Source organism: Dermacentor variabilis, chromosome 8 (assembly GCF_050947875.1).
Source record: "Dermacentor variabilis isolate Ectoservices chromosome 8, ASM5094787v1, whole genome shotgun sequence".
In the NCBI taxonomy this organism is placed as follows: domain Eukaryota; kingdom Metazoa; phylum Arthropoda; class Arachnida; order Ixodida; family Ixodidae; genus Dermacentor; species Dermacentor variabilis.
Window position 1 is genome coordinate 3,901,282 of NC_134575.1, and position 27,509 is coordinate 3,928,790.

A 27,509-nucleotide genomic window follows, 5' to 3' on the forward strand; every position below is an offset into this window, starting at 1 on the left:
ACTCTTTAGAAGTCCTTGATCTCACTGGCAGTAATGTACTACGAATTTATACCTACACTTATCTGTTTTCTTGTGTTCGATTATCCCGTGTCTCGTTAGCCGCAGTAATGGCCTCGTAAAATGTTTTTTGTGTGTTTGTATCTGCGTGTGACATGCTTTTGACAATTTGGTGTTGTTTCAAGTTCGTAAACAACGTTATGTATCATTGTGTTGCTACGCTTCATTGCCCTGTACTTGTTGCTATTGCTAATATTTGTACGGTTCGTGCCTTTTTTTCTTTTCATTTTTCTGGTTTTACAATTACTGCTCCTCTTCGTTGCTAGGTATATGATCTTGTTATATACTAATATTTGTACGCGTTGCTTGGATACATTTTTATGACCCTCCTGCTTGGGCCCTCTCTCAGACCTGCAGTATTCTGTAAATAAAATAAACAGACTTTCATGAGTGACCGCAGCCTGAAATTGTGCTTGTTGTGCTACATGCGATCTTGTGCTGTGGTAGTATGCGGTGATAGTGATCGGCTGTGAGTGTGTGTCTGTGCTCCCTTTCTCTCTTTCTAATTTCTTATCCCTTTACCTCATCTTCCCCCCTTCCCTAGTGTGGGGTAGTAAACAGAATTTTCCTTCACGTTAACTTCCTGCCTTTCCCCTCACTTGTGTGTAAATGATTGTTCTGGGATATATTGCAACCACAGGTCTCCTCAAACAGCCCAACATGATTATGTTATTACATGTTTTGTTCAACGCTTAAAGAAAAAGAGAAAACAAGAGGAGAACAGGTAGGGAGTTACACCAGGCGAGCGTTTGGTTTGCTAGCGTACACTGGGGATAAGCGAAAGGAGAACAGAAAGAGGGAAAGAGGAAGAGAGAGAGCACTGAGTGCACGTGGGAGAATGCAAAGGAGTACTAGAGGCGGTCTCTGAAACCGGTGTACTTCAAGTACTGTACTAGCGCACGAACCGCTTTTTGGGTGCCAGTAATGCATGTGGCCACAGTACGAGTACGTTTGACTCAGAGAACGGTCTCGAGTCCAGTTAGGTTAAAATTATCCGGACAGAGAGGTGTTGGACGTCGTAGCGAGGAATCTGTAAAAGTCCCAGGCTTTTCGTGTTCATGCGTTGAGAGCCCCATTACTGGCGATAGACCAGATTGAAAACACACAAGACACAAACCTAAAATCCAGAATTTTAATGTTCTTTTGATCAAAAGGAAAATAAGAACGCATTCAAACAGCTCAGCGTCTTATACAGTTTCATTCATTGCTTTATCTGCACAAAAGTGAAATGAGAAGCCAGCATAATTTGCCACTACATCCAAACTATCGTACAAGGTATTCCATATTCGTATATTCTTTCACAGCCGCATACGTATTACCCTCGACAAATAAAGTTGCACCGCTGCAATGCCATAACGACATGTAATGCACTTAAAAAACAAATCCGGCAGCCCAGTGCGGTCTTCCACGACTAATGAGTCTATGTCTACATGCTGTCGGTTTCTCAGAACGAATTTCGCCATTGCCTGGACTGAGCGTTGAAATTCCATTAGAAGTATCTAGAATTAGCTGACATTTACAAGATTTAAAGAATGGTAATGCATTAAAATATCGCTGTTTCCAGATGTTTCACACAAGCAGGTGCGTCCAAGGTTATAATAAAGAGGCAATTAACAAATTTTGGCTAATCACTCTTCTGAATATTCCTCGCCTAGAAACTCCTCAGCCAAAGCTTCACGCTCTCGACGCTCATAGCATTCTTTATAAAAATATTGTACAGTTGAGAAAAAACACACTGCGTATAAATCAATTATTTATGTCTTGCCGTGATTGCTGAGTGCAGGACTAACAATAGCATGCTAAACTTTTACAAAACGGGGTCATAGACGTTCCCGGCGTATATACCCATATCCTCCTGAGATCTTTTGCACATTGGAATGAACATTGGATTTAATCCTTCTAAAATTTAAATCAGGAGTGTTAACCAAAATACATTCTACCCAGCCATCGGATCACAGTCACGCGGCACCGTTTGTAAGTAGCAATTTACATTCTAGCTATCAGCCTTAGATAAAATTTACGCTATCTTGTGCGATATCATTCTGCCGTCACAGACAACCAAATACGCCAACGCAGTATTTTATTTTCCACGGATTTATTGATTAATTCGAGGGGTTTATTGTCCCAAATACTACTGGGACTATGAGAGAAGGGGTGTAGCGAAGTGCCCCAGATTAATTTGAGCCGCACAGGGTTCCTTAAGGTGCACCGTTATCTAAGTACACGAATGCATTTGGCGTTTAGCACTCGCCGCTACCCCCCCCCCCCTCATATGCGGCTGCTATGGCTGAGAATGGAACCCGTGATTTTGTTCTGGCATGCTGCAATTCAGGTTGCAGCATCAGCATACCAACAGGCCACACGATGCTTTATCACCGCACGATCATACCTTTTCCCTTTCATTAATTTTCCTCCAACTTGAGTGCTTCCTCAGAACTGATTTTCTACGTCATATACTTAGCTCGTTAGTTGGGACAAAGGCGTTTTTAGCAAAATGAACAAGAAGAGGCAGCCAGTTTATCCACCTGTACAGGAAAATCCTGCTTTGTACACGCAAACTTACAAATATAAAGTGAAAGTAGGTTTTCTCTGTTTGTAACGTACTAGTCATTATGAGGATTGACTGGGAAAGTAATGGTGTTACTGGGCATTTTTTAAGTTTCAAGGAAGATTGACATGAACGAAACGGGCACTTCACACTTAATTATCAGCTCATCACGCTGTGAAAAAACTCGCTTTGACAGCTCTTTGCATAACATACACATACAGTCAATCACTTCGCATCCTGAAACTTAGAAATCTTGTTTGTCTATTTGGTAATAAGGCAAAGGAGAGCATAAATGTTTCTGTGGAGACCACAGTAATAACGCTTTTTAATATTCTAATTTTATCGAGCAAGTGATGCAATTAATTACATATGTTTTATGAGAAACTGAAGCAACTCGGTCACTTCGATATACTCAAGTTACAAAGAATTATGTAAACGATTCATTATTGATGTAAAAATTATTTTGTCATAACGCCGAATTCTTTTTTCTTTCTCTTCTTGCACAACTGGATGTATACCTCTGCCATTTGGTAGCAGTATGGCCGAGTGAATTATTAAGCCGAATGTGATTAAACGGCACCAAATGCTCGACGTAAGCTGGAGTATAAAGTCGTGTAGGAATCTTAGGTAGACGTAGACGGACACTTAAGAGACGTTGTCTAAGAGAAGTGCTGGAACCACAAAAACCACATTGAACTCCTGTCACGTACATATACTTGGCTAATACTTCACTCCGAGGCCGAACGCGTCGCCCTATATACAGAATATGCCCCCTTATCATTTTAAGGAGAAATATAAACTCTGCCACGATGCATGCACTCTTTAAGACACTACATCACAAGTGTGAGCATTTTGTTTGTCTTTCGCAAGACACCATCAGTATATACAGAACAGTCGATAACACATTCGTTTCTCGTTTCTTTTTTTCTTTAACGGTGGTATGTTTTCACAATATAGAACACTACACTTAAAAGAGTTAGAACTCCCTGGACGACATCGAAGATCACAAAAAACACGATGAGCACGCTCATTGCCGACGCACCTTGTTTTAAGTGGCTCACGAGGCGAATGCTTCAATCCTCTTACGCTGCATCCGTGGCACCACGCGCTACCAGGACGTGTCCGACGTTCAATGTGGACAAAGCGGCGGCCCAGATTCACCACCACGCACCTACCGTTCATTCGGTTAGTTTCAAGGCAATGCAGTAGTTTTCACTTGCACAGCAAGCACAAACGTCGCCGTACTAAAGACAGGGCGACCTCATCGTCTTGATGACGTAGATGTCCGCCGCTGCGTCGGCGGCCGTGTACGCCGGCGGCGGGGACACGTCCGTGCGCCGAGCCCTGGACGAAGAGAGCGTTCCATGCAGTGCCGCCTGTATTCCACCAGAAGCGGGCATCATGGACATAACCACGTCGATGGGGCGTACCACGGGCGTGCCCGTGGAAGCCACGGCCGTCTCCTGAGATTCTGGACCGTCGACCGCGGGGTCCAGAATCGAATGCCAGGGTCAGCTGTCCGGGCTCTCCAGCTGCATTTCGTCGGCGGGGCGCATGCGCGGTTCCTCCTTGGTTTTGCCCTTGCCCCGACACCACAGCAGGGCGGCCGCGAGTCCGGCGCAGATGACGACGAACCCTGCGCCGGCTCCTAGCGCGACGTAGAAGGTCGGGAAGCGCCGGCAGTGCTCGGGCTTCTCGTCATGTCCCGAGGGACAGTGGACGGTGCCGTCGCACCAGAGCTCAGGCGATATGCACGCGCTGAGCTCTGGACACTCGTAGAGGCAGTTCACGTTTCGCAGCGTGAGCCCCGACGAGGTCTTCAGGAAAGGCCTGGTCACCTCCAGCCACCGCAGCCGGAACTGGGCGGCGCGAAACGCGACCACCTCGATCACCACGCGGTCTGCCAGGGCGTGGTGCTGTCGCTCGCTGGAGTCATTGTACCACGAAGCCGAGAAGATGTCGAAGTCCGTGGACGAGGACAGCGACGTCTCCTCGTGGATGCCGCCGGAGCAGACGACAGCCACGGGCTGCATGATGCCGTCTGCGTACACCACGAACCTGAAAAAGCAGAAGGCGACGTTTCACCACGGGGACGTCATACATTCGGCCGGGATGACGGCGCGTTGTGTGGGGGCGTTACATAAGTGCCGTTTAAGCAGGGATAGATGAGCACAAGCGCTAGGTCACAGGTTCGTGTGCCACAATATGGCTCCCTTAGGATTTCTCAATCTTCCCTTGTGGTCTTGCGACCTTTATTTTACTTGAATACGGGGGACTGAAAAGGATGTTGCTTTTCTTAATAATAATTATACCGAAAAAGGAAAAAAAACTTTGATTTTAGCAATTGTCTGATTCCTTTGTTTTTGTCTTCTGACTGAATGGCTTCTGACGCGAAGTGCAGTATAGATTCTTATCAATTAGATGAAAGACGAAAAAAAAATGCATGCGAGAACTTTATCCTTTTAACTTACGACAAAATGAAAACCAACTTAAGGTTGGTTCTTCTCTGCAAGTAGTAGCTTATGCATTTGAATGGTAATATTGCTCGCTGTATTTACCATAGTGACAAAATTCAGTAAAGATAGAAAGTAGGCCGAAATATTACCTGCTACTGGTAATATATGCATGGTTTCCGCTATTTCCAGCACAGATTTAGAAGGAGCCACTCAATCGAAACAGCACTTGTGACTCATAAATAATTAATAATACAAGCGACTAGCAATGCGATGATAACAGGGAATATTCAAAATATCAAGCGCCATCTATTGACTTGCAGCAAAGCGCCGTCCGCCATTTTGTCGAGGGCACGGCAAAACGAAACTCTTCGTTTGACAACGTATTTGCTCACATAGCTGCTACTTTCACGCAGGTGTTGGGTTGTCTTCCTACTGCTATTCCTTGCTACATGCGAAGCAAGGGGTTCATGGCGGAAGCGATAACCCGCTGGGCTTGTTTTCTTCAACGATAGGCAAAAGAAATGGCGAATAAAAAAGAGTACGCATGCGAAACGACGTTTTCCATATCGTTTCCCCATGTCTGTTTGTCTGCGTGCTTGTTCCCCCGTGTCGGCGACGTGTTCCGCTCAACCCTTAATTTTTTCTAATTAATTTTTTCACAGCATCAGTTTTGTTTAAATTAGCTATCAAGGGCAAATGTTGCTTCCGTACGAATAATTGTTTCGGAATGCGAATCAGTGTTTAGCCTATAAAGACGCAACTATTCTTGATAGATGTTTATGCATGGGCGCTGCTGTTTATATACAACGCACTTAGATGTATTTAAGTATCTTAAGAAAATTAGAAGGATAAAAAATAATTTCACGAAAGGATTGAAAAACACCTCACGGGTTATTATTGCCGCACACATATAGCTCTAAATATTTTCCACACAATAAAAATGAAGAAATCTTCTGAGAACACAGCGCGATGATAACAAAATTTGTATTTTGATTCGCACTGAAAATGAAAAACGGAAAGAAAGAAATATGCGCGTTGAAAGCTTAGCAAAAGCATGCAGATGGAGCATTTATTAGCTCCATTTATTGACGGAAAAACACATCAGAAGAGTTCATTAAATGCTGGTTTCTACATACAAAAAAGAAAATGGAAGAGGCGTCACGATGGCGGTGCACATCTGCCCGTTCACGGCACTTCATACACGGCATAAACAAGGACTGCGCGCTCTGTGCTCAGCTTAGCCACACAGCGGCCCGCCGTGGTTGCGGCTTTGGCGTCGGGCGAGGCTGCGAAATCGAATCCCACAACCAAGTGGTAGTACATGGCCATAGCTAACGCACCATTGGATCACCGGACAAAAATGCTTGTTTACGCTTTGTGACATTCTTCCGGCGTTCTCATTACATAATTTCCGCCTCCTATTGGGTTGGTTTCTAGTATAAATATCACACAAATTCTAACAATCTAAAAGTTGTCAAGTGTACAGACACGGCACAGCACGAAGACATCTGTGGCAGACACGGCACGAAGAGGTCGGTGCGGTCCCCGTATGTAGAGCACATTATCATTCCCTGCCGTTGTCTTGCACTACGCCCGTACTGTTAAATAAGTTAAGTAAGCAGAACTTTCACGTCCCGCCAGAGCCCGCTGTCGGCACTCAAGGTATCTATTGTGATGTATTGTTTGTCTGCATTCATGTACTGTCTTATTGTTCTTTTTCTTTTCGTTAAGCGTAATTTTTTGAAAAGTTGAATGCAGATAAAATCATTTATATCTGTGAAATGTGCTTTGCAAAGGGTAAATATTATTTGGTTTCTTTATCCAGTGAATGCTGTTGGATGCTGGTTGAAATTTCTTATTAGCAATGTGCAATATATAAAATGTTTGGATTCTCGCTATTTAGTATTGGTAATGGGCGAACGGCACTACCTTAAGGCGATGGAAATAGACTTTGATATAAGCATGCATTCCATAGTTGATTGATGCTAATAATTGTATTATATGGTTTTAATTTCATTACAAGAAGCAATATCCGTCTGAAAAACAATGAGTTACATGCTTGTTTGTTTAATATGTGTTTTCTACGTACGAATGTAAAGTACGGGGATACAAATGCTCCATTGTGTTATTTTGTGGTGTAGATATATGTCTACATATGTACAAGTGTGTCATTTATTTACGTATATTTATTCATTGTATAAAGGTGTGCGAATATGTATACTGTCCGTCAAAGTGTTACCTGCTTTACTATTTCCGAGAGCAATTAACGTTGCTACAGCTGTTATCGCCCTCTAAGCGGTCAAGCTGATTCCCAAGATTCCTCCTTCCTGCTCCTCATCGAAAAGGAAAAATAAATGGAATTGAATTGAATTAATGTACAAAGCTAAATATGCCATTACTACAGAAGAACAGACAGCCGAGGCCCAGAGTGACTAAATATCTTGAGGCGTATTTTTCATAGAAGAGATGATAACCTCAGACATCCTCTCAACTGGGAACAGTTGTGGGACAGCTGCAGCGACTTACGGCCTGTAAAACGCATTAGTTGACACTAAGATTAGGCCTAGTGGGTAATACTTTCGTCATCAGCGATAATGACAAAAAATAAAACCGATAATATCACTGCTGCCCACTAAAACAGCGAAGCAACACGTTTTGTTTGGGCTCCATACTCCTACGCGGCTTCTGGCTGTATTGGGAAGCTGTATCTAGCATGATTCTAGTAGATTATGCCGCGACTTGACTGGATGTGTCAACACGCCATCTGCGCACTTGTCAGATAAGAAGTTAACCTTGCTAAGGGTGTGAATTACGAATGCGCAATGTGATGAGTGACGGGTACAAACACGGGTCGCCGAAAATAGAGTTTTTTTTTTTTTTTTAAATTAGCGCTGGTCTGTCGTCTCGCTTCTTCTGTCCTTGTGTATACCTGCGCTGCAATTCATCAATCGGTATCTAGCAGTTTACTGAAAATAACGTATATAGAAAGATTTCAAAAATAATGTGACTATAAATACAAATATCTACTTTATACTGTCAACCTATTCTTCCAAAGCCTATGTTGTCGGATATTAGTCCATTATTGAGAAGAAAATAAAGCTCAGTTTTCTTTTTCCACTGTATGCCAAATCCTCAGAGCTGTTACATTTGTGTGACCTCATGGGCATTAACATATCTCCTCATACTTAGGTTGCATTTGCACATGAGTGTTTCTTCGAACTTTCTAGCTTGATGTCTTTACTCCTTCAACGAGCAATACAGTTCTTTTTACTGATAAACAAGTACGCTGCTAAAATCCATGACGTCAAAGGCAGGCGGGTGCGAGAAATTAAGGTGGCGTCCTCAGCCGTTAGCGCATAATATGGCTATTCTCGGGGAGAGAGTCCTAGTAATGCAGCCACACAACTTGTAACGCACGAAACGAAGAGCCCACCTGTTTCCCGAGTCGGGGCATCCGCGGGACCCGTCGCGGCCCTGGAACTTCAGGTAGAGGTACTTGCGAGGCGAGGCCTCGATGAACCACCGGCACCGCAGCGGGAGCTCCTGGTCGGCCACGCTGGCGGGAGCCGTGAACGTCAGCTCGCCCTGCGAACCGTTCCTCAACTCCGTGCTGGTGTCGCATGAAGTCGCAGGCCGGAACTCGTACGTCGCCTCGAAGCCGTAGTTGTTGAAATCCTCCAACGAAGTCATGCCGCTTATGGTGAACGTCAGCGTGACGTTGTTGCCCACCGACTCGATGAGAATGGGCTTGCGGGGTTGCGAGGTGACGTTGCAGAAACAGCCGATAGGAGTGTAAGTGTCACCCCAGTGGTCCATGACATGCAAAAGCGATATGCGACTCGACTGGCGACCGGTAACGCGGCAGTTGTACCTCTGCGTTACTTCGTCGTAGTAGTGTTCGCATCCCGATGTCGGTAGGTTCAAGGTGACGAGGTAAAGCCTCAGCTTCTCAGAGGACATGCCGGAGTAGTAGTACGAGCAGGTGACGTTCTCGCGGCCTCCGCGACCATACAGAAAGACGTTTTTCGGCGAGGCCACCATGCCGAATTTGGAGTTGCTGCTCTGAAAGTGCCTATGGCAAGGCCCATGCCGTGGTCCCATGTCCGCGCCCTGTTGCTCGGTGTCCACAAACTCGTACCGAGCTGAGAAGGAGCTTCTGCGAACAGGCAACTCCACGGTTTTGTAGAAGTTTTGCTGGAGAAGCAGCTCGGGTCCGCTAGACAGGTAGGACTCATCAGGGTGCCTACATGGACGAAGTGGTATGAACTGAGGATATTCTGCAGCTCTCGCGCATATGCGAGGAGAGTTCTTTTCACAGAAGCGGTACGACATTCCGGTAAAGTCCACGGCAGCGCTGGCGTTAGAGGCTTCGCTTGAACTGTTGTTTCCGGGCCTGGAACTTTGCAGAGGCACGTCCAGGACTTCGATGCTAGACACGTCACACTTCTCTTCGCTCGACCAGCGATGCTTGTCTTCGACGAAGTACGAGAGGAAGTAGACCCAGACGCGATCGGTGGGCGACCTACCGTGAAAGCGGTACCGGCAAGTAGTGTTGGGCGGGACCGTGTGTGCCGGTGTGTGGACAAGGCCTTGGCGCTCCACCTTACCGTCGATGTGGAAATCACACCTGCCCTGACCGAGCCTGAATTCCTCCACGTCCACGAAGCGCACCTTCACATTGAGCTCAAGCCGCGAGCCGTGCAACTGCTGCGCGGTCACGCTGCGGAGCACCACCGTCACTTCCGGTCCACTGGATACCACTTCCGGCAGCACACCAGTGCCACAGAATTCACTCAGCAGCGGGGAATTGTCCACACTGGGCCCGTCGTAGATTTTGACAACGTCCCCGAGACAGTCAATGGTGAGCGCCCTCTGGGAGAAGGTCGTCGCGGTACTGCGGCCTGTGTAAATGGAGATCTTGTATTCGTTGTCTTGGTAGAGGACGATCTGCGCTTGCTTGCCAGGTGGAGCCACCATTTGACGAACGGTGAACGTGCAGGTGAAATTTCGCAGGTAGAATCCCGGGAAGTTTGGTGAGCGGATTTTGCACTGCTTGCGGTCGCAATGCTCGAAGATGCGGTCGCAGTACGTTCCTGCAGTCGCGATGCCGACGTCGTAGGGGCTGTCGGATGTGCCATAGCGCGTCCGGGAGGGCCTCTTAGGGTGAAACCGAAATGTCAGATACAAGCTGAAGCTGAACGCATGCAGGGAGGCGCGGCTGGGCACGGACACGACCAGCGTGACATTGTTGCGGTCCGAGAAGAAGGTTGCGCCACCGCCATTGGTGGCCATGTCGCCGCAGAAGTGGCCGAACTCCGGCTCCCCGCCGGAGCCATCGTAGAGGGACGTCAAGTGTGGAGTGGCCGGTTCGCCGCGCACCGCGGACAGGATCTGACTGAAGCCTCGGGTCTGCGGGGTTCGCACGATGGGCGCCGACGTAGCAGGCTCGATGACTTGGAGATGGCCGTTGAAGCAGGTCGCCGACTGGTTCCTGCAGGTTTAGTTAAAGGAAGAATAGCCAAAAGTTGGCATTACCTAAGCGCTAAAAACAAAGGCTTAACAGCTAATTTGCAAGCGTGAAACCTCGCTTCAGAAATCGGCCAAAATACTCATCAGTTGATATAGCGCCGCAATGCCATCCTATTGCATCAATTTGTTGTCTTCGAAGACGGCTTGCATGAACATTTAATAGCGAAAATCATAGCGAATTTAAAAACGCGTGCGGACTAGCCGTTGTCTATGGAACATTCGAGAAAGCATTCTCAATTTCGTTATTATTTTTGTTATTAAATGTTCGTGCAAGCCGCCCCAGGTCCTGCAAGGAATCTACATTCAAAGCCATTGCAGGAGCTGAGGAGAAGCAATCGTTGCCATAAAACGTATTGATTTGCATTTCTCTACAGCGCCGTGTAACAGACAGGCCTAGAGGCAGAGCCCTACGGAACAAATTTAACTATCGCGTCGAATGTATTCGCGAACGCGAACTATCGCGTTCATGTATTCGCGCACATTATTGTCGGTTTCAGAGGTCAGGCACGTGAAATCCGGGCAGCCCTGAAGGACAGGGGCAGGATTTACTGGTTGCCAGTTGTGAGCGCACGAGAAACGAGACACACGCATGCACACTTCCGCGCACACAATATGTATTTCGCACGCTTTAGTGAAGGATCATAAAACAGCAAAAATAACATTAGGACTTTTCAATAAATCTTTAATTGTTAAGAGAACTAGACTACCGTTAGCTTACATGATGGTGCAAAAGGGAGGGCTACACCACAATAATGCGGCTTCATCCAATCTTCTTGCAATGTCGAGAGGCAACACGTTCTTCGCCAGGCCAATATTTCTTTGGCGCGAAAGTAGAGCTCAGGTGAGAGAGTGAAGTGCGTGCGTCAGTGCGAGCTATGCGCCGCCAGCAGCCAGGCCCTCTCAGCAGACTTCTCGCTCACCTGTCCATCTCGAGTGAGCCCACTTGAAAGTTGAGGAACGTGAGCTCGACGATGTCACCGAACTCTCCGCCGGCCGCGATGAAGTACAGCGTGCAGGTGAAGGGCAGGTTCCTCTGGAAGGGCTCCGCGATGCGCAGCGGGTTCTTGGCGCCCACTTCGCCGAACAGGGTGCGGTTGCAGTCTGCGTGCGACGGACGACATGATCACCGCGGAATCCCGCCGTTGAGTCGGGCTCATACAAATATCCTCTATTCACTAACACACACACAAAAACGATTACTATGCTTTGTTCAATAAAAGTGTCACATCGCATCAATAACGAACAGATGTGACACGACAGTAAAAGCTCAGTGATTCGAGTCTCGTTTGTTGTACCGCTTAGACGCTTGCAAAACTAGGCGCATAGCGTATTTAGAGTGTTCTTTAAGGTACTTATACTGTCTTCACCGATTTTAGTTCGACAGGAACATTTGAGAATTGCTTCCTCGACCTTTTTTCTACGGTAGTAACATCCAGACGTGCCCTGAAAATAAACATTTAATACTTTCTTTTATTCTTGCCGAAGCTCCTCCTTGCTTTTCTCACTGCTGTCGCAGTGTCTGATCAGAAAGGCAACATTAAATGCAATGAGAAAGTGACTATTCCCGCTCATGAATAGCTATTTTTGCATGTCAAACATTTCAGCACGCGTATTTTACTGCTATGCCACCGCCGCACTCCTCTCAGCAGCTGCTAAAGATTTTCATCAACATCACGATCATCATTGCCCCCATGGTCATGATCATCGTAAGCTTATTTAGTGCTCCCACATGAAGAAAGCCTGCCTTAGTGATTTTTGTTTACCCCTGTCTCTCGTCAGCCGACTTCAACGTATGCCTTCAAACTTCTATTGTGTAAACACAAAACACATACGCCGTGCTCGACAGCGCTTCCCTTCCTTTGGCACCCATTGTGTTGCCCTATACATACTATACAAGGTGCCTCACTAACTTTAGCCAAGGTTTTAAAATGGACCTAAGCAAGTCACAATATTTTTGTATTCTGCTTAATTGTGTAATTGTTGAAAATTAATTAGCCAATTTAGTAAATATTAACTTCAGAGCAAAACTTCCACTGAGAAAGTTGTATTGCTTCACGAGGTCATACTAGCGCGAAATAAAAGGTACGCACAAAGAAAGAGGCCCACAGCAACAAGCGCTAACTTCCAACTATCTGCTTTTTTTTTTGGCCGGATTTATATACACTGAGGAAAATAAAATGTACATGTTTTACTGAAGTACTAAAGCGCCAAACAGACGACACAAGAAGAGACAGGCACAAGTGCTCGTCCGCGTCTTTTCTTGTGTCCTCTGTTTGGCGCTTTAGTACTGCAGTAACATGCACCAACTAGCCCAGCAAGAAGTTCTGCTGGTATACACGTTTTAGTTCCCGCTGCTATGACTCCACCATGCAAAACCAACTGGCCCAATCTTTAACCCTACTAAGTTGTGTGGCGCTCCAGAAAACAGCTAATACGGCCGTTTTGGGCTTCCTCGTTATTATGCGATCACCTTTCCTGCGTCCTAAACAAGGAACACAAAATGTGAGAAAAAGCACGTGACACGCCCGCTTGCGCGCCACGATTGCAGGGCTCTCAAACGTGCTGAGCGTGGACGGCGCATTTCGAGCCTGTCATGTGCCGCCGTTTAAGAAGTGACGGCGCAGCGACTTGGAATCGCGATTTAAGCCAGTGATGTGCTCCCCTCGTGGTGCTACGTGATAGCGATAAGCAGACGAGGCGTTAGACCAGGCTAAGTGCACTGTTCGCTCATACGCAGCACGTTTGAGAGCACCGCAATCGCGGCGCGCAAGCGAGCATGTCACGCGCTTTCTACAGCGAAGCTGCTTATGCGGGCCCTGTGGCGCCTTGTCTGACTTCACTGAAGCTGTCGTCATCAGCAATGGCCCGAGCGCCGTCGCCGTCTTCCGCAGCCAGCTGCGTTGCCGCTCGTCATTCCAGCATAGAATTTCACTTCCCTTCTGTCGTCGTAATGGGGAGGCCGCGTTTACGGGGTTATGAGCCATTGGTTAAAGGGGTACCCAATAAGCCATTCGTTGTTTTACGTGCTGGAAGATTTAACTGGGAAGCAATTTAATTTTGAAGAATCGCAAGCGACAATGCCGGGTGGATGCTGTTAACCACGCCACCGAGCAATCTCGAGACATTGAACGCAAGCGACAACGGCGGACTGCGGGCATACCGTCAACGACGTCGTTCTCTCCATCGCAGCCGAACGTGTGCGTAACGTGATTAAGAAATATATAGAGGACAGTCGTCAAACCAATCCAACCAATGGTCAACATGATTGCAGCGCCCACATCCACACTGATGGGCCTTGCGCCCAATATGCGTGGCTTTGGATTAGTGGTTCCGCACATTCCACCCTAGCTACAACTATGCGAAGGCCACGAGTAGTGCGTACTCCTGAGGAACAAGCTGCCTACCGCAAAAGCTAAAATGAGGTGAAAGAATGGTGGAACATAACATTTACTATATAGACACCTTGCGAAGTTTGACTTACGTGGCGTAACACTCGGTGTAAGTGTAACTAACACAGCTTCGCTGTTTGAACATGTTAACGGACTTGAAGGGGCGGTGGTGTTTTTTCTCGTATTTCACAGGATTTCATAGGGACGCACAAAAAATGATTGCCGATGACGTAGCAAGTTAGAAGCTGCTGAATTAAATGTTTCTTCGAGCACTCTACAACATTCTCATTCGAAGTCTTGTCCCAGAGCAAACAAATGCGAAATTGGTTTATAGTATTGACTTATTATGCAATTAAATAGAATACGAAAACTACAGCGATTTGTTCCATACAATGGTCTACATATGCATTTGGTCACATTCTCCTCGTCTACGTCGGCACATTTTTAAACCTTGGCTAGAGTTAGCTGGGTCACCCTGTATAAGAAGCCACCGGCTATCAACGCTACGCTATACTTGACATGTTTAACTCCACTTTATCTTAAAGGCCATACAATATTTCACTTTGGCTAATTTAAAAATTATGAGGTTTTACGTGCCAAAACCACTTTCTGGTTATCAGGCACGCAGTAGTGGGGGGCTACAGAAATTTGCACCACCTGGGGTTCTTTACCATGCACCTAAATCTAAGTACACAGGTGTTTTCGCATTTCTCCCCCATCAAAATGCGGCCACCGTGGCCGGGACTCGATCCCGCGACCACGTGCTTAGCAGCCCAACACCATAGCCACTAAGCAACCACGGCGGGTACTTTGGCTAATTAGTAGCATGCATAACAAAACAATCTCGCTAATACGACAGGGCTGGTAATTGCCTAATGTTCTTACTAACAGCCTCTAAATAATACTAGTGTTATTCGGAAGGCAGACTTCCGAAACAAGACTAATAATAATAATAATAATGATAATAATAATAATAAGAAGAAGAAGGAGAAGAAGAAGAAGAAGAAGAAGGAGTAGATGATGATGAACGAGAACAACAACAACAACAATAACAACAACAATAAAAGTGCCTATGCGCGGACGACACGCAAAACTGGGAGTTAGCGGAAATACGAAACAATCGCCCATGAATTTTTCAACACGCCGCAGGAGCAGAGTGATCTCGGAGGTCGTGCCCAAAAGTCGCACTGGCTCTCGATATTTTGCGTTCGGCGACAGCTTCAGAGAGACGTCATGGCGGTGTCTTCAGTTTCGGTAACAAAAACGTCTTCTTTTTTTTTGAGCTTTTCGTGACCCATACACGCATATGCCGAGTTCAATATATTGCATTGAGCCCTGCTCAACAGAGTATGGGCTCATCTTGCAAGTTGTTTTTTATTCATGAAGTGCCTGCTGGGATTTATCGCTCACGGCCAACGCCGCCGACACCGACGCCAACGACACCGGCTTTTCTGCGACACGAGCTCCTTAACGCTGTCGCGTTAAAAACCACGTGACAGAGCGCTTGCACAGAGGTATCGTGCTGCTCTCAATCGTGCTATCGGTGAACAAGGTCGGCTGCATCGTGACTGGCGACGAGGAAGCGGCACGGCGTTCTGTATCTCCTCTGCAGCGCTCGGCCAGCGGCATCCATTAGCGTCGTCATCCGACGGGCGTCGTCATCCCCCCCCCCTCCTCGGCCTGCCTACCACCATCATAACGCCCTGCCACTTCCCCGTCGCTAGTCACGACGAAGCCGACCGTGCCCACCGAACGCGCGCTTGAGAGCAGCACCGCACAAATGCGCAAGCGCTCCCTCATCTGGCTTTTTTCATATTTGCAGGCTTTCTTTGCAACCCAGAAAAAAGTACTATACGTGAGACGTATCGTACAGGAACGAACTCGATCGGTGGTTTCTGAAGGCGCTCTACAAACCAGTTTATCATACTTGGAGTGCTCAGCCAATAAATAAAAAGTTGGGTAATTAAACTTAATTACTGATTTATGCGGAAAACACATATTGTCCTAGTTACTGTAGGCTGTTGCGAATAATATGCGTTCGATTCAATTCACTTCCGTCGCGCCTTTCAATTGTAAAGTCTTGGTCCAAGTTATGCGGCACACCCTGTATATCAGCATAATCTAAAGCTGCGCTCTTTACGCGGGCCAAGCTTTCGCTGCAGTCGACCTTGAATCCCAACTAAGACAGGCTTACTGGAGCAACCGAGCGGTTCGTCCGAGCCGTCTCCGCAGTCGTCGGAGCCGTCGCAGAACCGGGACAGCGCCACGCAGCGCCCGCTGTCGCACGTCAGCTCGGACAGGCGGCATGGCACGAACGTTGGCGGCCCGTCGGTCGTGGTCTTCGCGGTCGCCTCGGCATCCCACGCTGCAGGCGGCGTCGACATTGCCAAGCATTTGCCGATGAAGGCCGCTAGGATCGCCGCCAGCGCCCAGGACAGCGTGACGGTGTGCCGCCAGCCGGTAGAAACGAGCCATCCCATTCCTTAGGCTGCGGCGGCGACTTTGCTTCGTCTTTCGATTGGGCACCTTTGTTGACTCGGCTGTCTTGGTTACCACGGTAGAACGAACAGGTCACCTGGCAGCACAAGATGCCCGGTTCGCCTAGAAAGAGAAGGAAAGAAAGACGATTCTCAGAAGAGAGGATAAGCAAGGTTGCCTGCGTGTAGAAAGTTACAACAGAAATAATTGTATTTTGTAAATAGAAGATTCAAGCATGGAAAGAATGTCACAGAGAAAAAAAAATTGCAAGACAGAAATTAGAACGGTTTGTTGCATACGTCTATTATACATATATCATCATTAAACTATCGTTAAATGAACACCCATTTCATAAGGAAAGTCATGAGCATTCGTCTTTCCCTTTAATGACGCGTGAATGGAATAAGCTGGACCCTAGTATTAGAAACAGCCCAGCCTTGTCTACCTTTTTAACATTAGCCGAAAATGAATGGCATCCTTCACAACTATGACGTACCTGTGTCACTATTTCTTTCTGTGCCATTTTATTTTATTTCATTATATTGTGTGCATAATCACAGTTTACTTAACGACACCTGAAACGTATTTTACAAATTACTGCCTCTTGTGTGTGTATACGTGGCTTTTATAACCTGTATTACTTGCCATTACTGCGTACCATAGTTTATTTATCCAAATTGTTTGCCTTTTTTCCTGTTGTAATTATTACTTACCATCTATTTGACAGCCCCATCTCATTACCCCTTGATACTCTCAAATTTTCTGCCATCTATTATTGCGTAATAGAAACCTACCATTCTGTTCACCTTTGCAAATTGTCTGCCTTTTTGATTGCCTCTTGTTTTTAGTAACATTAATAAAATGTATGAGGTTACTTTTCTGCCTAGTATATTCTATCTCTTTGCTAATTGGCTATGCATTGAGTGTAATCTTAATATTGTGTTAAATAATATTGTTACGTTGTAAGATAAGATGTAATTACCCCTCATGTTACGATTCCTGATGGGAGCGACTGTAGAAATAAATAAATAAATACACAAATAAGTATATATATATATATATATATATATATATATATATATATATATATCAAACAAGAAAGCACGCCAATGAATGCGTCGACACATGTATTGCCAGTGTTAATACGCGTTCGAGTCTTTGTTAATTGCCTATCGCTCCTTTTGCGTGCTCATTACCTGCAGCGCCACACAATAGATTAGCGAATACCCCCTGTAATAAATAAAGATATATATATATATATATATATATATATATATATATATATACATATATATATATATATATATATATATATATATATATGTATATTACAGGACCTCAAGCGAGAAAAGAGCAGCATAAGAGTGCCTGGCATGGTTACTTATGGCTGGCGGACCATAACGGGCATTCACCGGATCAACGCAATGTAAACCTGTCCCACAGTATACCGCAGACTATCGTGCCTGCAATCAGCGGTGCAGAGTTCAAGTATTACAGACAGCTAAACTGGAGTTTCGTTGAAGCTTGTTGGCCACAATCATTAACACGTAGCTTCACATCGGAGCCAATTAGATTTCCGTATTCAATTATGTGTCAAATGCATTAATAATCTCATCGAATGACCGCTGTATGGTAGTGAATGTAATTTGTAGCATATTAGAAAGAAATTTCTGCACTCTCTTCTATAGAAATTGATATTTCTCGGGGCTGCGTCGGTTACATCGCGTAGAGCAGACAAAAACAATGGAGTAGCTTAAAGCTTACGTGCAACTGTTACACCGTTGACGCTTGTTCTTGAAAAGTCCCACTCATGATAAATTGATTAAAATTTGCGATTGCACATAATACGGGGTGATCTTTTTTAACGTTTCCGAGAATTTTCGAAAATCACTTGTCGCAAGTAACATAGTTATAGCCATTGAGCTGGATTCTTCGGAAAGGCGGACGTTACTTGCATGAGAAATTGAAACAGATATTAAACTAAGAAAAAAAATTCCCCTAATTAACTACTTAATTATTTACTTTGCGGAGCATATTGCAATTCACGAATTGTATACGGCGAGGTTGCAAGGTGCACCCACTTGGAAATAATTTCCAGAATGACACCAGTTTGTCGATACGCGCTCGTCGTAAGAATGCACTATTGTTCCACTTCCTTTTTACAGCAAAGCTCTATAGCTCTATTGCCCAAGGAAATTTTCCTGTCGTTGTAAGCAAAAAGAACTTCCCATATGTGGGCCAATCCTTGGGATAGTGCAATGCCGGTCCGACCCGCAGCGTAGGTGAAACAGGCGTTAAGCACTCCCCATACCTGGGCCGGTTCCAAAGACAGTGCAATACCGTCACGATCCGTGGTGGAGGTGAAGAAGGCACGCGTTAAGCACGCCCCATGCGTGGGCCGATCCCGAAGATAGTGCAATACCGTCCCGATCCGTGGCGGAGGTGAGGGAGGCAGACATTAAACACTCCCCATACGTGCGCCGATCCCAAAAATAGCTGCAATACTCTCCCGATCCGCGGCGGAGATGAAGGAGGTAGGCGTTAATCCCTCCCCATACGTGAGCCGATCCCAAAGATAGTGCCATACCATCCCGATCTGTGGCGGAGGTGAAGGAGGCAGGCGTTAAGCACTCCCCATACGTGGGCCGATACCGAAGATAGTGCAATGCCGGGCCGACCCACGGCGGAGGTGAAGCAGGTGTTAAGCACTCCCCATACGTGGGCCGATTCTGAAGTTAGTGCAATGCCGGGCCGACCCATGGTGGAGGTGAAGCAGGTGTTAAGCACTCCCCATACGTGAGCCGATTCCGAAGATAGTGCAATGCCGGGCCGACCCACAGCTGAGGTGAAGGAGGTGTGGATATGGATGAGATAGTTCAAGTGGCTGAGGAGTTCTATACAGATATACAGTACCAGTGGCACCCACTACGATAATGGAAGAGAGAACAGTCTAGAGGAATTTGAAATCCCACAGGTAACACCGGAAGAAGTAAAGAAAGCCTTGGGAGCTATGCAAAGGGGGAAGGCAGCTGGGGAGGATCAAGTAACAGCAGATTTGTTGAAGGATGGTGGGCAGATTGTTCTAGAGAAACTGGCCACCCTGTATACGCAATGCCTCATGACTGCGAGCGTACCGGAATCTTGGAAAAACGCTAACATAATCCTGATCCATAAGAAAGGGGACGCCAAAGACTTGAAAAATTATAGACCGATCAGTTTACTGTCCGTTGCCTACAAAGTATTTACTAAGGTAATTGCAAATAGAATCAGGAACACCTTAGACTTCCGTCAACCAAAGGACCAGGCAGGATCCCGTAAAGGTTACTCAACAATAGACCATATTCACACTATCAATCAGGTGATAGAAAAATGTGCGGAATATAACCAACCTTTATATATAGCTTTCATTGATTACGAGAAAGCATTTGATTCAGTAGAAACCTCAGCAGTCATGGAGGCACTGCGGAATCAGGGTGTAGACGAGCCGTATGTAAAAATACTGAAAAACATCTATAGCGGCTCCACAGCCACCGTAGTCCTCCATAAAGAAAGCAACAAAATCCCAATAAAGAAAGGTGTCAGGCAGGGAGATACGATCTCTCCGATGCTATTCACAGCGTGTTTACAGGAGGTATTCAGAGACCTGGATTGGGAAGAATTTGGAATAAGAGTTAATGGAGAATACCTCAGTAACTTGCGATTCTTTGATGATATTGCCTTACTTAGTAACTCAGGGGACCAACTGCAATGCATGCTCACTGACCTGGAGAGGCAAAGCCGAAAGGGTGGGTCTAAACATTAATCTGCAGAAAACTAAAGTAATGTTTAACAGTCTCGGAAGGGAACAGCGGTTTACAATAGGTAGTGAGGCACTGGAAGTGGTAAGGGAATACATCTACTTAGGACAGGTAGTGACTGCGGATACGGATCATGAGACTGAAATAATCAAAAGAATAAGAATGGGCTGGGGTGCGTTTGGCAGGCATTCTCAGATCATGAACAGCAGGTTGCCATTATCCCTCAAGAGAAAAGTTTATAACAGCTGTGTCTTACCAGTACTCACGTACGGGGCAGAAACCTGGAGGCTTACGAAAAGGGTTCTGCTTAAATTGAGGACGACGCAACGAGCTACGGAAAGAAGAATGATAGGTGTAACGTTAAAGGATAAGAAAAGAGCAGATTGGGTGAGGGAACAAACGCGAGTTAATGATATCTTAGTTGAATTAAAGAAAAAGAAATGGACATGGGCAGGACACGTAATGAGGAGGGAAGATAACCGATGCTCAATAAGAGTTACGGAATGGATTCCAAGGGAAGGAAAGCGTAGCAGAGGGTGGCAGAAAGTTAGGTGGGCGGATGAGATTAAGAAGTTTGCAGGGACAACATGGCCACAATTAGCACATGACCGGGTTAGTTGGAGAAGTATGGGAGAGGCCTTTGCCCTGCAGTGGGCATAACCAGGCTGATGATGATACGTGGGCCGATTCCGAAGATAGTGCAATGCCGGACCGACCCACGGCTGAGGTGAAGCAAGTGTTAAGCACTCCCCATACGTGAGCCGATGGGGAGTGCTTACGAGGTTTTTCTATGTTGAGAAAGTTTAGGTTTGCGTCTGGCGGCTGGCAGCCGTGGCTATGGCATAAGCAGCACGAGTCTCATGATGGCTGATGCTACGAATGTGACTATTGCAGTTTTGAGACGATAGAAAGTTTAGGTTTTTATAATGCATAATATACAGCTTTTTGTCCACGTGTTCGTGTTCGTGTGTTTATCTTTAAATCCTGCTTTCTGCTGCAGCGCGTAATACAGCGCAAGCTTTCATTTAATACTCGTGTGCAGCTTGTGATTCCTAAGCACCGCACGATTATGTCATCACATGTAGTGACGTTACCTATTTGCCGTGCTTGCTAGACGGGAGAGAGAGAGGGAGAAATCGGCTTCTAGACATTCCACAATTATATGCGCACAAAAAATATGACGCTCTACTGTTGGAGCTTGCACTTCACTCTTCATTTTGGGTTTGATGGCACAGCTAGGCCTCTACTCAAAAAATCATAAACCAGTGCGTTCTTTTCATTATATGCAACTACTCCGCAGTTGCACAGTGCCCAAGGAGGTGCACGCTTTACAGGACACTGTTAACGCCTAGAGAGTAGAAGCGAATGCATCGTGCCAATCTCGGTTGGTAGTATGGGCGCAGAGGACCCCATCAAGTTGCCGCAGCCAACTCTTTTGGCGCATATTGATAGGCACTGGGCCGTGTTTTATTGAAGTTATTGATTTTCATCGGCAATAAAAGTGCTCCTTGCAGGGAAGCAGAAATAGCTACTCTTTTCTCTATGCAAGCAGGCTGTCTTTCTTGACTTGTATGATTTGCCTATTCAGCCAGCGGGTAAGCATGACGTAGCTCAGTGACACTGAAACGCGCCACACGCACGATATGCGCTGCATATAAGGTGTGATGACAAGGTGTTACTCGTTGCAGCACGGCTACATCATGGTCGCCTGCGGCCTGAGTCGACGACCCATCTGGTCGTGTGTAATCAGCTTAGCGAGCTCACGAGCAGGCTGGTGGCATTGTACGCCCTTACAAGGAGATCACATTACCGTAATCAGTGGCGCAATCCAACCTTTCCTTTTTTTATTGCCATTCTTTGGAAAGAAATATTCCTTCTTCGGAGGCAAAATTGTTCACACTTGACAAGTTTGCTATATTTTTGCGCGCACGAAAGCTTGACGTTCCTGCTCATCATTTCTCCTTCCACCAAAGAATAGTTGTGTTTATAAATTAAAGAAATATTGATGTATTTTGACCCCGCAGAAACACGTTCGCAATCACTCTTATTTACGTATATCGCTGGGCCGGGGTGAAGTTGCATCTTCTTGCGATATCAATTACACGGACACTCGAGGTGCGCTGTCACCGATGTCTTCGTGCTGACGTTGTCTTCTACGGCGCATGCGCGGCCGGCGCGTGAGGAGTTCGAAGACCTCTAGCGACACGCTGTGCTTTCGGCTGCAAAAATAAGGAAGAGAAGTGAGCGCACTGCTGGATCGGCTCTGCCCGAGACAGGGCAGCATTCTAGCTTACATACAACATCGTGTTCCGTATACTGGTCTTTCCACAATGCATGGTAAAAGTCAAACTAAGTCTATTCGCGGCCGCGTTGTAACACGCAGCGAGACGCTGGTCCTCGCATTGGGTGCTGACGTACGGTTCGCCATTGGTCTCACATCCGTGCACCATTGAAGTGCGACGCGGTCGCCGGAGCTCCTAATCAAACCAGCGCTGTGAACGTCCGGTGCTTTCCCGGCGCTGTTTCTGGGGCGCAACAGCGTCGCCTCCAGAGGCGCATCAAGCCATGCCACCGCCGCGTATTGCCAGAACACGTGTGAGTAGCGAAACTGCCTTTTGTTCTTGTCTTTCCTATTGAATTGTGCGAGTCCCACTGAAGGCTCTGTGCCCTGCACGTCTGCTGTTCTTGCGTCGATTTCAAGTTTCTGTTCTGCGTTGTTCCGTGATATGTAGATTTCGGCACTTTGTAGACTTCATGGACACATCAGCCCACGGCTCCTGTTTTATAAATTCAGTTCCTATAACGAGACAACTGAAACTGAACTTGCATAGAGTGCTCATGTCATGGACTGCATGGCATATAATATTACCGACTTTGAATAGTGAGTAATGCTGATGAGCCGCATTATAAAAATAGAAGCGATGCTTTCAAACTAAATGAATAGGAAGTGTTCCTTTTGAATAAACCAATCAATGGGGTAACTGCCATATAAAAAATTGCAGAAATGAGTTTCGAAATTCATTGTTCGGCAACCCAGAGAAAGGGATGCCCAGAAGGCTCTTTAATAAAAGGAAGATAATTATTTAAGCTTGTGTGTAGGCACCTTTATAGGGAAAGGGGTCGATGACAGAAAGGGCCGGAGAGGAGGAGGGTGGAGACAAGAAAAAAGAAGGCCGCGAAGATGTGTGATCATGTTATGCACAGGATAGGTAGAGGTGATGGAGCTGATGTAGATATGCCAGAGCTTGTCTGTTAAGTCAATGATTTGAAAGAATGGAAAAATAAAATATAAAGGTTGACGTTGTTTTGAAGGGTAAAAGTGCAGTATACCTACACGCTCGCTCACAGCGTCGCCTTCTACGTGTCGTATTAAGTGAAAGCAGCGACTGAGTTTTTAAGCGCAATGGAGTGTATGCTTCCTACTTTTTGCTCTCCAGGGTAAAAAAAGCACAAAAGCAAAAAAGTGCCCGACGATTACGATCCTTCCTAATGCAAAATTTGAGCACCGCTCTTTATTGGCTTTCATTTGGTGATACATTGAATCAAAGAATTTGAGACCGAAATCACCGCACCATCTGGCAGTGGGCCAGTGCCGCCACTGCTTTTGCAGAGGGAGGGAACGCTGGTTGGTGAGCGGCAGAAGACGACGACGAACACGCAAGCTGTGGCACGAGCGCGTTCGCGTGGTTACGCCGAGGGACGCCGACGCTCAATCCAGGAACGAGCGCCTAAGAGTTGCTCTCTAAAAAAGTACTTTCCATGTTGTAAACTATACGGCGACACAGAAAAGAAATAACGATTGACTAAAACGCCAAAATTGGAGCTAATTACCCGCTTCTGTTGATGCACTGGCATAGTGAAGGGAAGTAGGAGCGACGCTTAGAATTGATGGCCCATAGAGGACGTTCCGTCCAACCTCTGAACAAGCAGCGGCACTGGTATCACGACGAAGCGAGGGACCGTGTTTCCGCACACATTGTTCCGCGAGCGGCAAGGTGCAGCTGCTCTTCCTTGGCGGGCCGTGCTAAGTGAAAGGAGCGACAAGCAGAAAGTAGGAAACGGGAGCTAGATTAACCGTCGTCGGAGAGACGCAGCCCCATCGCATCCTCCGTTTGCGCAGGAGGGCCCCATCGCGCGAGAGCCACTTTTAAGTCATTCCTCTGGGCTCGCTAATGGTAGACAGGGCCCAGATCGCAAATGGGTGTCATTAAGGCTGGATTATGCTGGCCTCCCGCTGGGTTCCTGCTGTATGCCCCGACTCTGCTCACAGCCCTCGTTTGAGAGCGCACTTCAGTCTCGCAGGGATGAGAAGCTCCGAGACTGTGGAGAGACGAGGTGGCCAATCCCCCTCTCGGCTTCCCAGGGGCGTGAAATGGGCGCGTGCCGTAACGCTCGGGAGCCCCTTCTCTCGAAGTTGACCGAGCACGAAAAGGCGCCGTGGACCGTTTCTAGCCACTTCTTCTAGCAGTGCGTGAAACAGCTTCTCACGGGTTCCGACGCCGAACATTAACGGCGCAAGACTTAGTGACTTGTGATATTAGCCATTCGTTGCATGCGGTATCGCATGTGGAATGTATTCGGAGCACTCTTCGCGAATATCGTCTCTTTCACACGCATAATGACCACGATTGTTTCCTTTAAAGTAAACTTCATGGTCTCTCATGTATACGAACTCATAATAATTTGTTATCTGCGTCTTGCTGACGCTCTGCTTACTTCGGATTCCGTCTTAACAACACCTCTAGCACTCATCGTGTGCGACGCTGAATGTGTCGCTCCGACGAATAAGCGCAAGAGCCGCCCATTGCAATAAGCACGTTGAGCTGTTAAGCTCGGAAAAGTGTCGCGCAATGCAGCTAACTGCAATGGTATTCCGTAAGAAACGTGCAGTCACTGAGGTAGCAGAGTTATTAGCAGTTTCACAATGCTCATATTTTCCTTTTGTTCACTGCACTATTGCGTGTCCCACCACAGTTTTGAAGGCGGCATTGATTGCAATTGTGATGATGATAAAATGATCAACTTATGTCAAAGAAACAGACACCAGGACATGGCGTCACACGGATCACGTGCCGCGTTGCAAAGGAAAGGCGATGCCGACAACGACGAAGGCATGAGTTTTATGGGCCATCGTAGAAGGAAATCCAGTCCAATCCAATCCAAGACCGTGCAATGGCACCGGGAGAAGTTGAAGAAGAGAAAGAACAATCTCCAGATACCCTCGCGGCTCAAACACGTAACACAACACAAAAAAATCGCTGTTTATATGTAATTACAATTAGTTACTTCTGTATCTGTCAAGCACATCTATTTCCTTATTATCGTTAACGTTATACCTCTGCCTGATTTACTTTTTCGTTTAGGTCTTTCTCGCTCCCCTTTAACCTTTAGCCGCTGGCTTCTTGGCCAATCGCCCGTAGTAGGTAAGCGCCACAAATGAGGTAGCGGCGGCGCCATTGCCAACAGAAGAAGCAGCCAGTCGGACGATAGGCCTCGGCTCCTGCCTGCTGGTGCTGGTGAGCTTTCGACTCCACACCCAGAGCTGATCTGCGTCAGCGGGGCATCCAGCGGAGCTTCGACCGCAACCTCCGCGATCGTGGCTTACCTTCCTGGCCCATGCTCATTCCCAATCCTACCTCGTCTTCTGGCTGCGTGTCACCCACGGACAGCCACCTGCATCATTCCAGCCTCTGATGTGTTCCGACACTCAACTGCTAACCAGGGTGACATGTGCACTTTGATGTGTGATTTACGTTGTTTGGGGACTCAATTATGACTTTATATATAGTGTGTTTCTAGTTTCTATTTTGTCAATGTGCAGTGTCCGGGAAGACTTATAAAGTGTGTTTGTGTGTGTGCGACAAAGAGCGCAGGCTTCATTGGTTTGTCCAAAGTTGGTTCTTGCAAGTTCCACAATTTGTAGTGGTGAATATACCTACCCCGTTACTCGTGGTGGTACGTTCAGCGTTCACAACTTCGACATCCCGTCTTTTCAGTTGGCTGTAACTGCATCAGTCTTAGTTGCCATGTCAAACTTCGCAAAATAAAAATATATTCTGCAAACAGCTTGTTTACGTACTGAGAGCATGCCCATAATGGCGTTAGCGAACATTGACACAAAAGCCATGCTTACGTATTGGGTAATTCCAGGATGTACAAAAGGACATCGCGAATGAAAAAGACGTTGAGGTGGAGCAAATAACGATTCGGCGCTATGTATGTTTGACCGGTTTGTGCTTTATATGACAGTGTACGAAACCAACACCAACACCACAAACACAGGCACGCGCGCACACACAACTGAGGGCGACGTAGGCCATGCTATACAGTCTCAATTCTAGGATAAATTTATTCAGACTTAACCGGAACACTGCATTATCTTATTCTAAAGCCTCTTATGCTTCCATGGCACGGGACAATATCTCCTCAAGCGCGGTGTAGTCGATAAGCCTATCCTCCCTATTGAACGCTTCGTCTTATCTATGTTTAGTTATCGTCATTGTCGACTTCTTTTCGAGCCATTCTTCCCGTTGCGACGTTTTGGGTTTCTCGGACAGCGCGTCGGCCGCCATCGTAAACTCGAAAACCGTCCATTTGTCTTCCGTCGGCGCGCGCAGAATTCGATAACCGCGACTTGAAAAGCGGAGACGCTGTGAGGCGAGCGAAATACCTTTTCTTTTCCTTTCTTTCATGTGCCCTGAGCTAGGTTTCCGTTCTATCCTAGCATCTTCGGTTTTCGCCATCTTTGCCACTTTAATTCTATATGAACTCTGGCGTTCTTTGTTGGCTTCCAGGGCCATTATTGAAGCCCATAGCTCACCCGCCTCCCTGGGGACAGTCTTTAGTGATTTCGCCTTAACTTTTCAAAGACTGGTACTCCCTTCCCGCGAAGAAGCCGCCGCCTTCCACGCTGCGTTGACGAGGCAAACCTGTGAAATGCGAACCGGCAGCCGAGGCGAACCAAAAGGTGCTATACGGGAAAGTCGAACTTCATAAGGATCTGTGGAGATTATTCTTATTTCTCTTTAATAGATACTGGCAGCGATAAGGAAAGGGTATCGTAGGGGAATTCGTAAGATGAGATGCATTCTTCTTTTTCAGAGCATAAAAAATGAAGCGTGTAAGAGGCGGCCAGTGCGCCTGTTTTTATGCCAGCCGTTTTTCTTGGCCGCGTTACTCCCTTCGTTACTGGGCTCCCACAGCTGTACTGAAAAGCACCTGTGATTTCCTAGTCACGTGTGCTTCTTGAAAACTA

The 27,509-nt window shown here is 46.6% G+C and overlaps 1 protein-coding gene across 1 annotated transcript in view; it reads right to left on the reverse strand.

Annotated features, from left to right (window-relative positions):
* Positions 1 to 1,175: 1,175 nt before the first annotated feature.
* Positions 1,176 to 27,509, reverse strand: part of LOC142589531 (uncharacterized) — a 193,856-nt gene continuing 167,522 nt past the window's right edge. Inside the window, exons 2-5 of the mRNA XM_075700952.1 lie at positions 16,174 to 16,580; positions 11,511 to 11,691; positions 8,495 to 10,552; positions 1,176 to 4,663 (exon numbers count right to left, since the gene is read on the reverse strand). Coding sequence (XP_075557067.1) covers positions 4,117 to 4,663; positions 8,495 to 10,552; positions 11,511 to 11,691; positions 16,174 to 16,459 — 3,072 coding nt within the window. The 5' untranslated portion in view covers positions 16,460 to 16,580 and the 3' untranslated portion in view covers positions 1,176 to 4,116. The remainder of the gene's footprint in view (positions 4,664 to 8,494; positions 10,553 to 11,510; positions 11,692 to 16,173; positions 16,581 to 27,509) is intronic.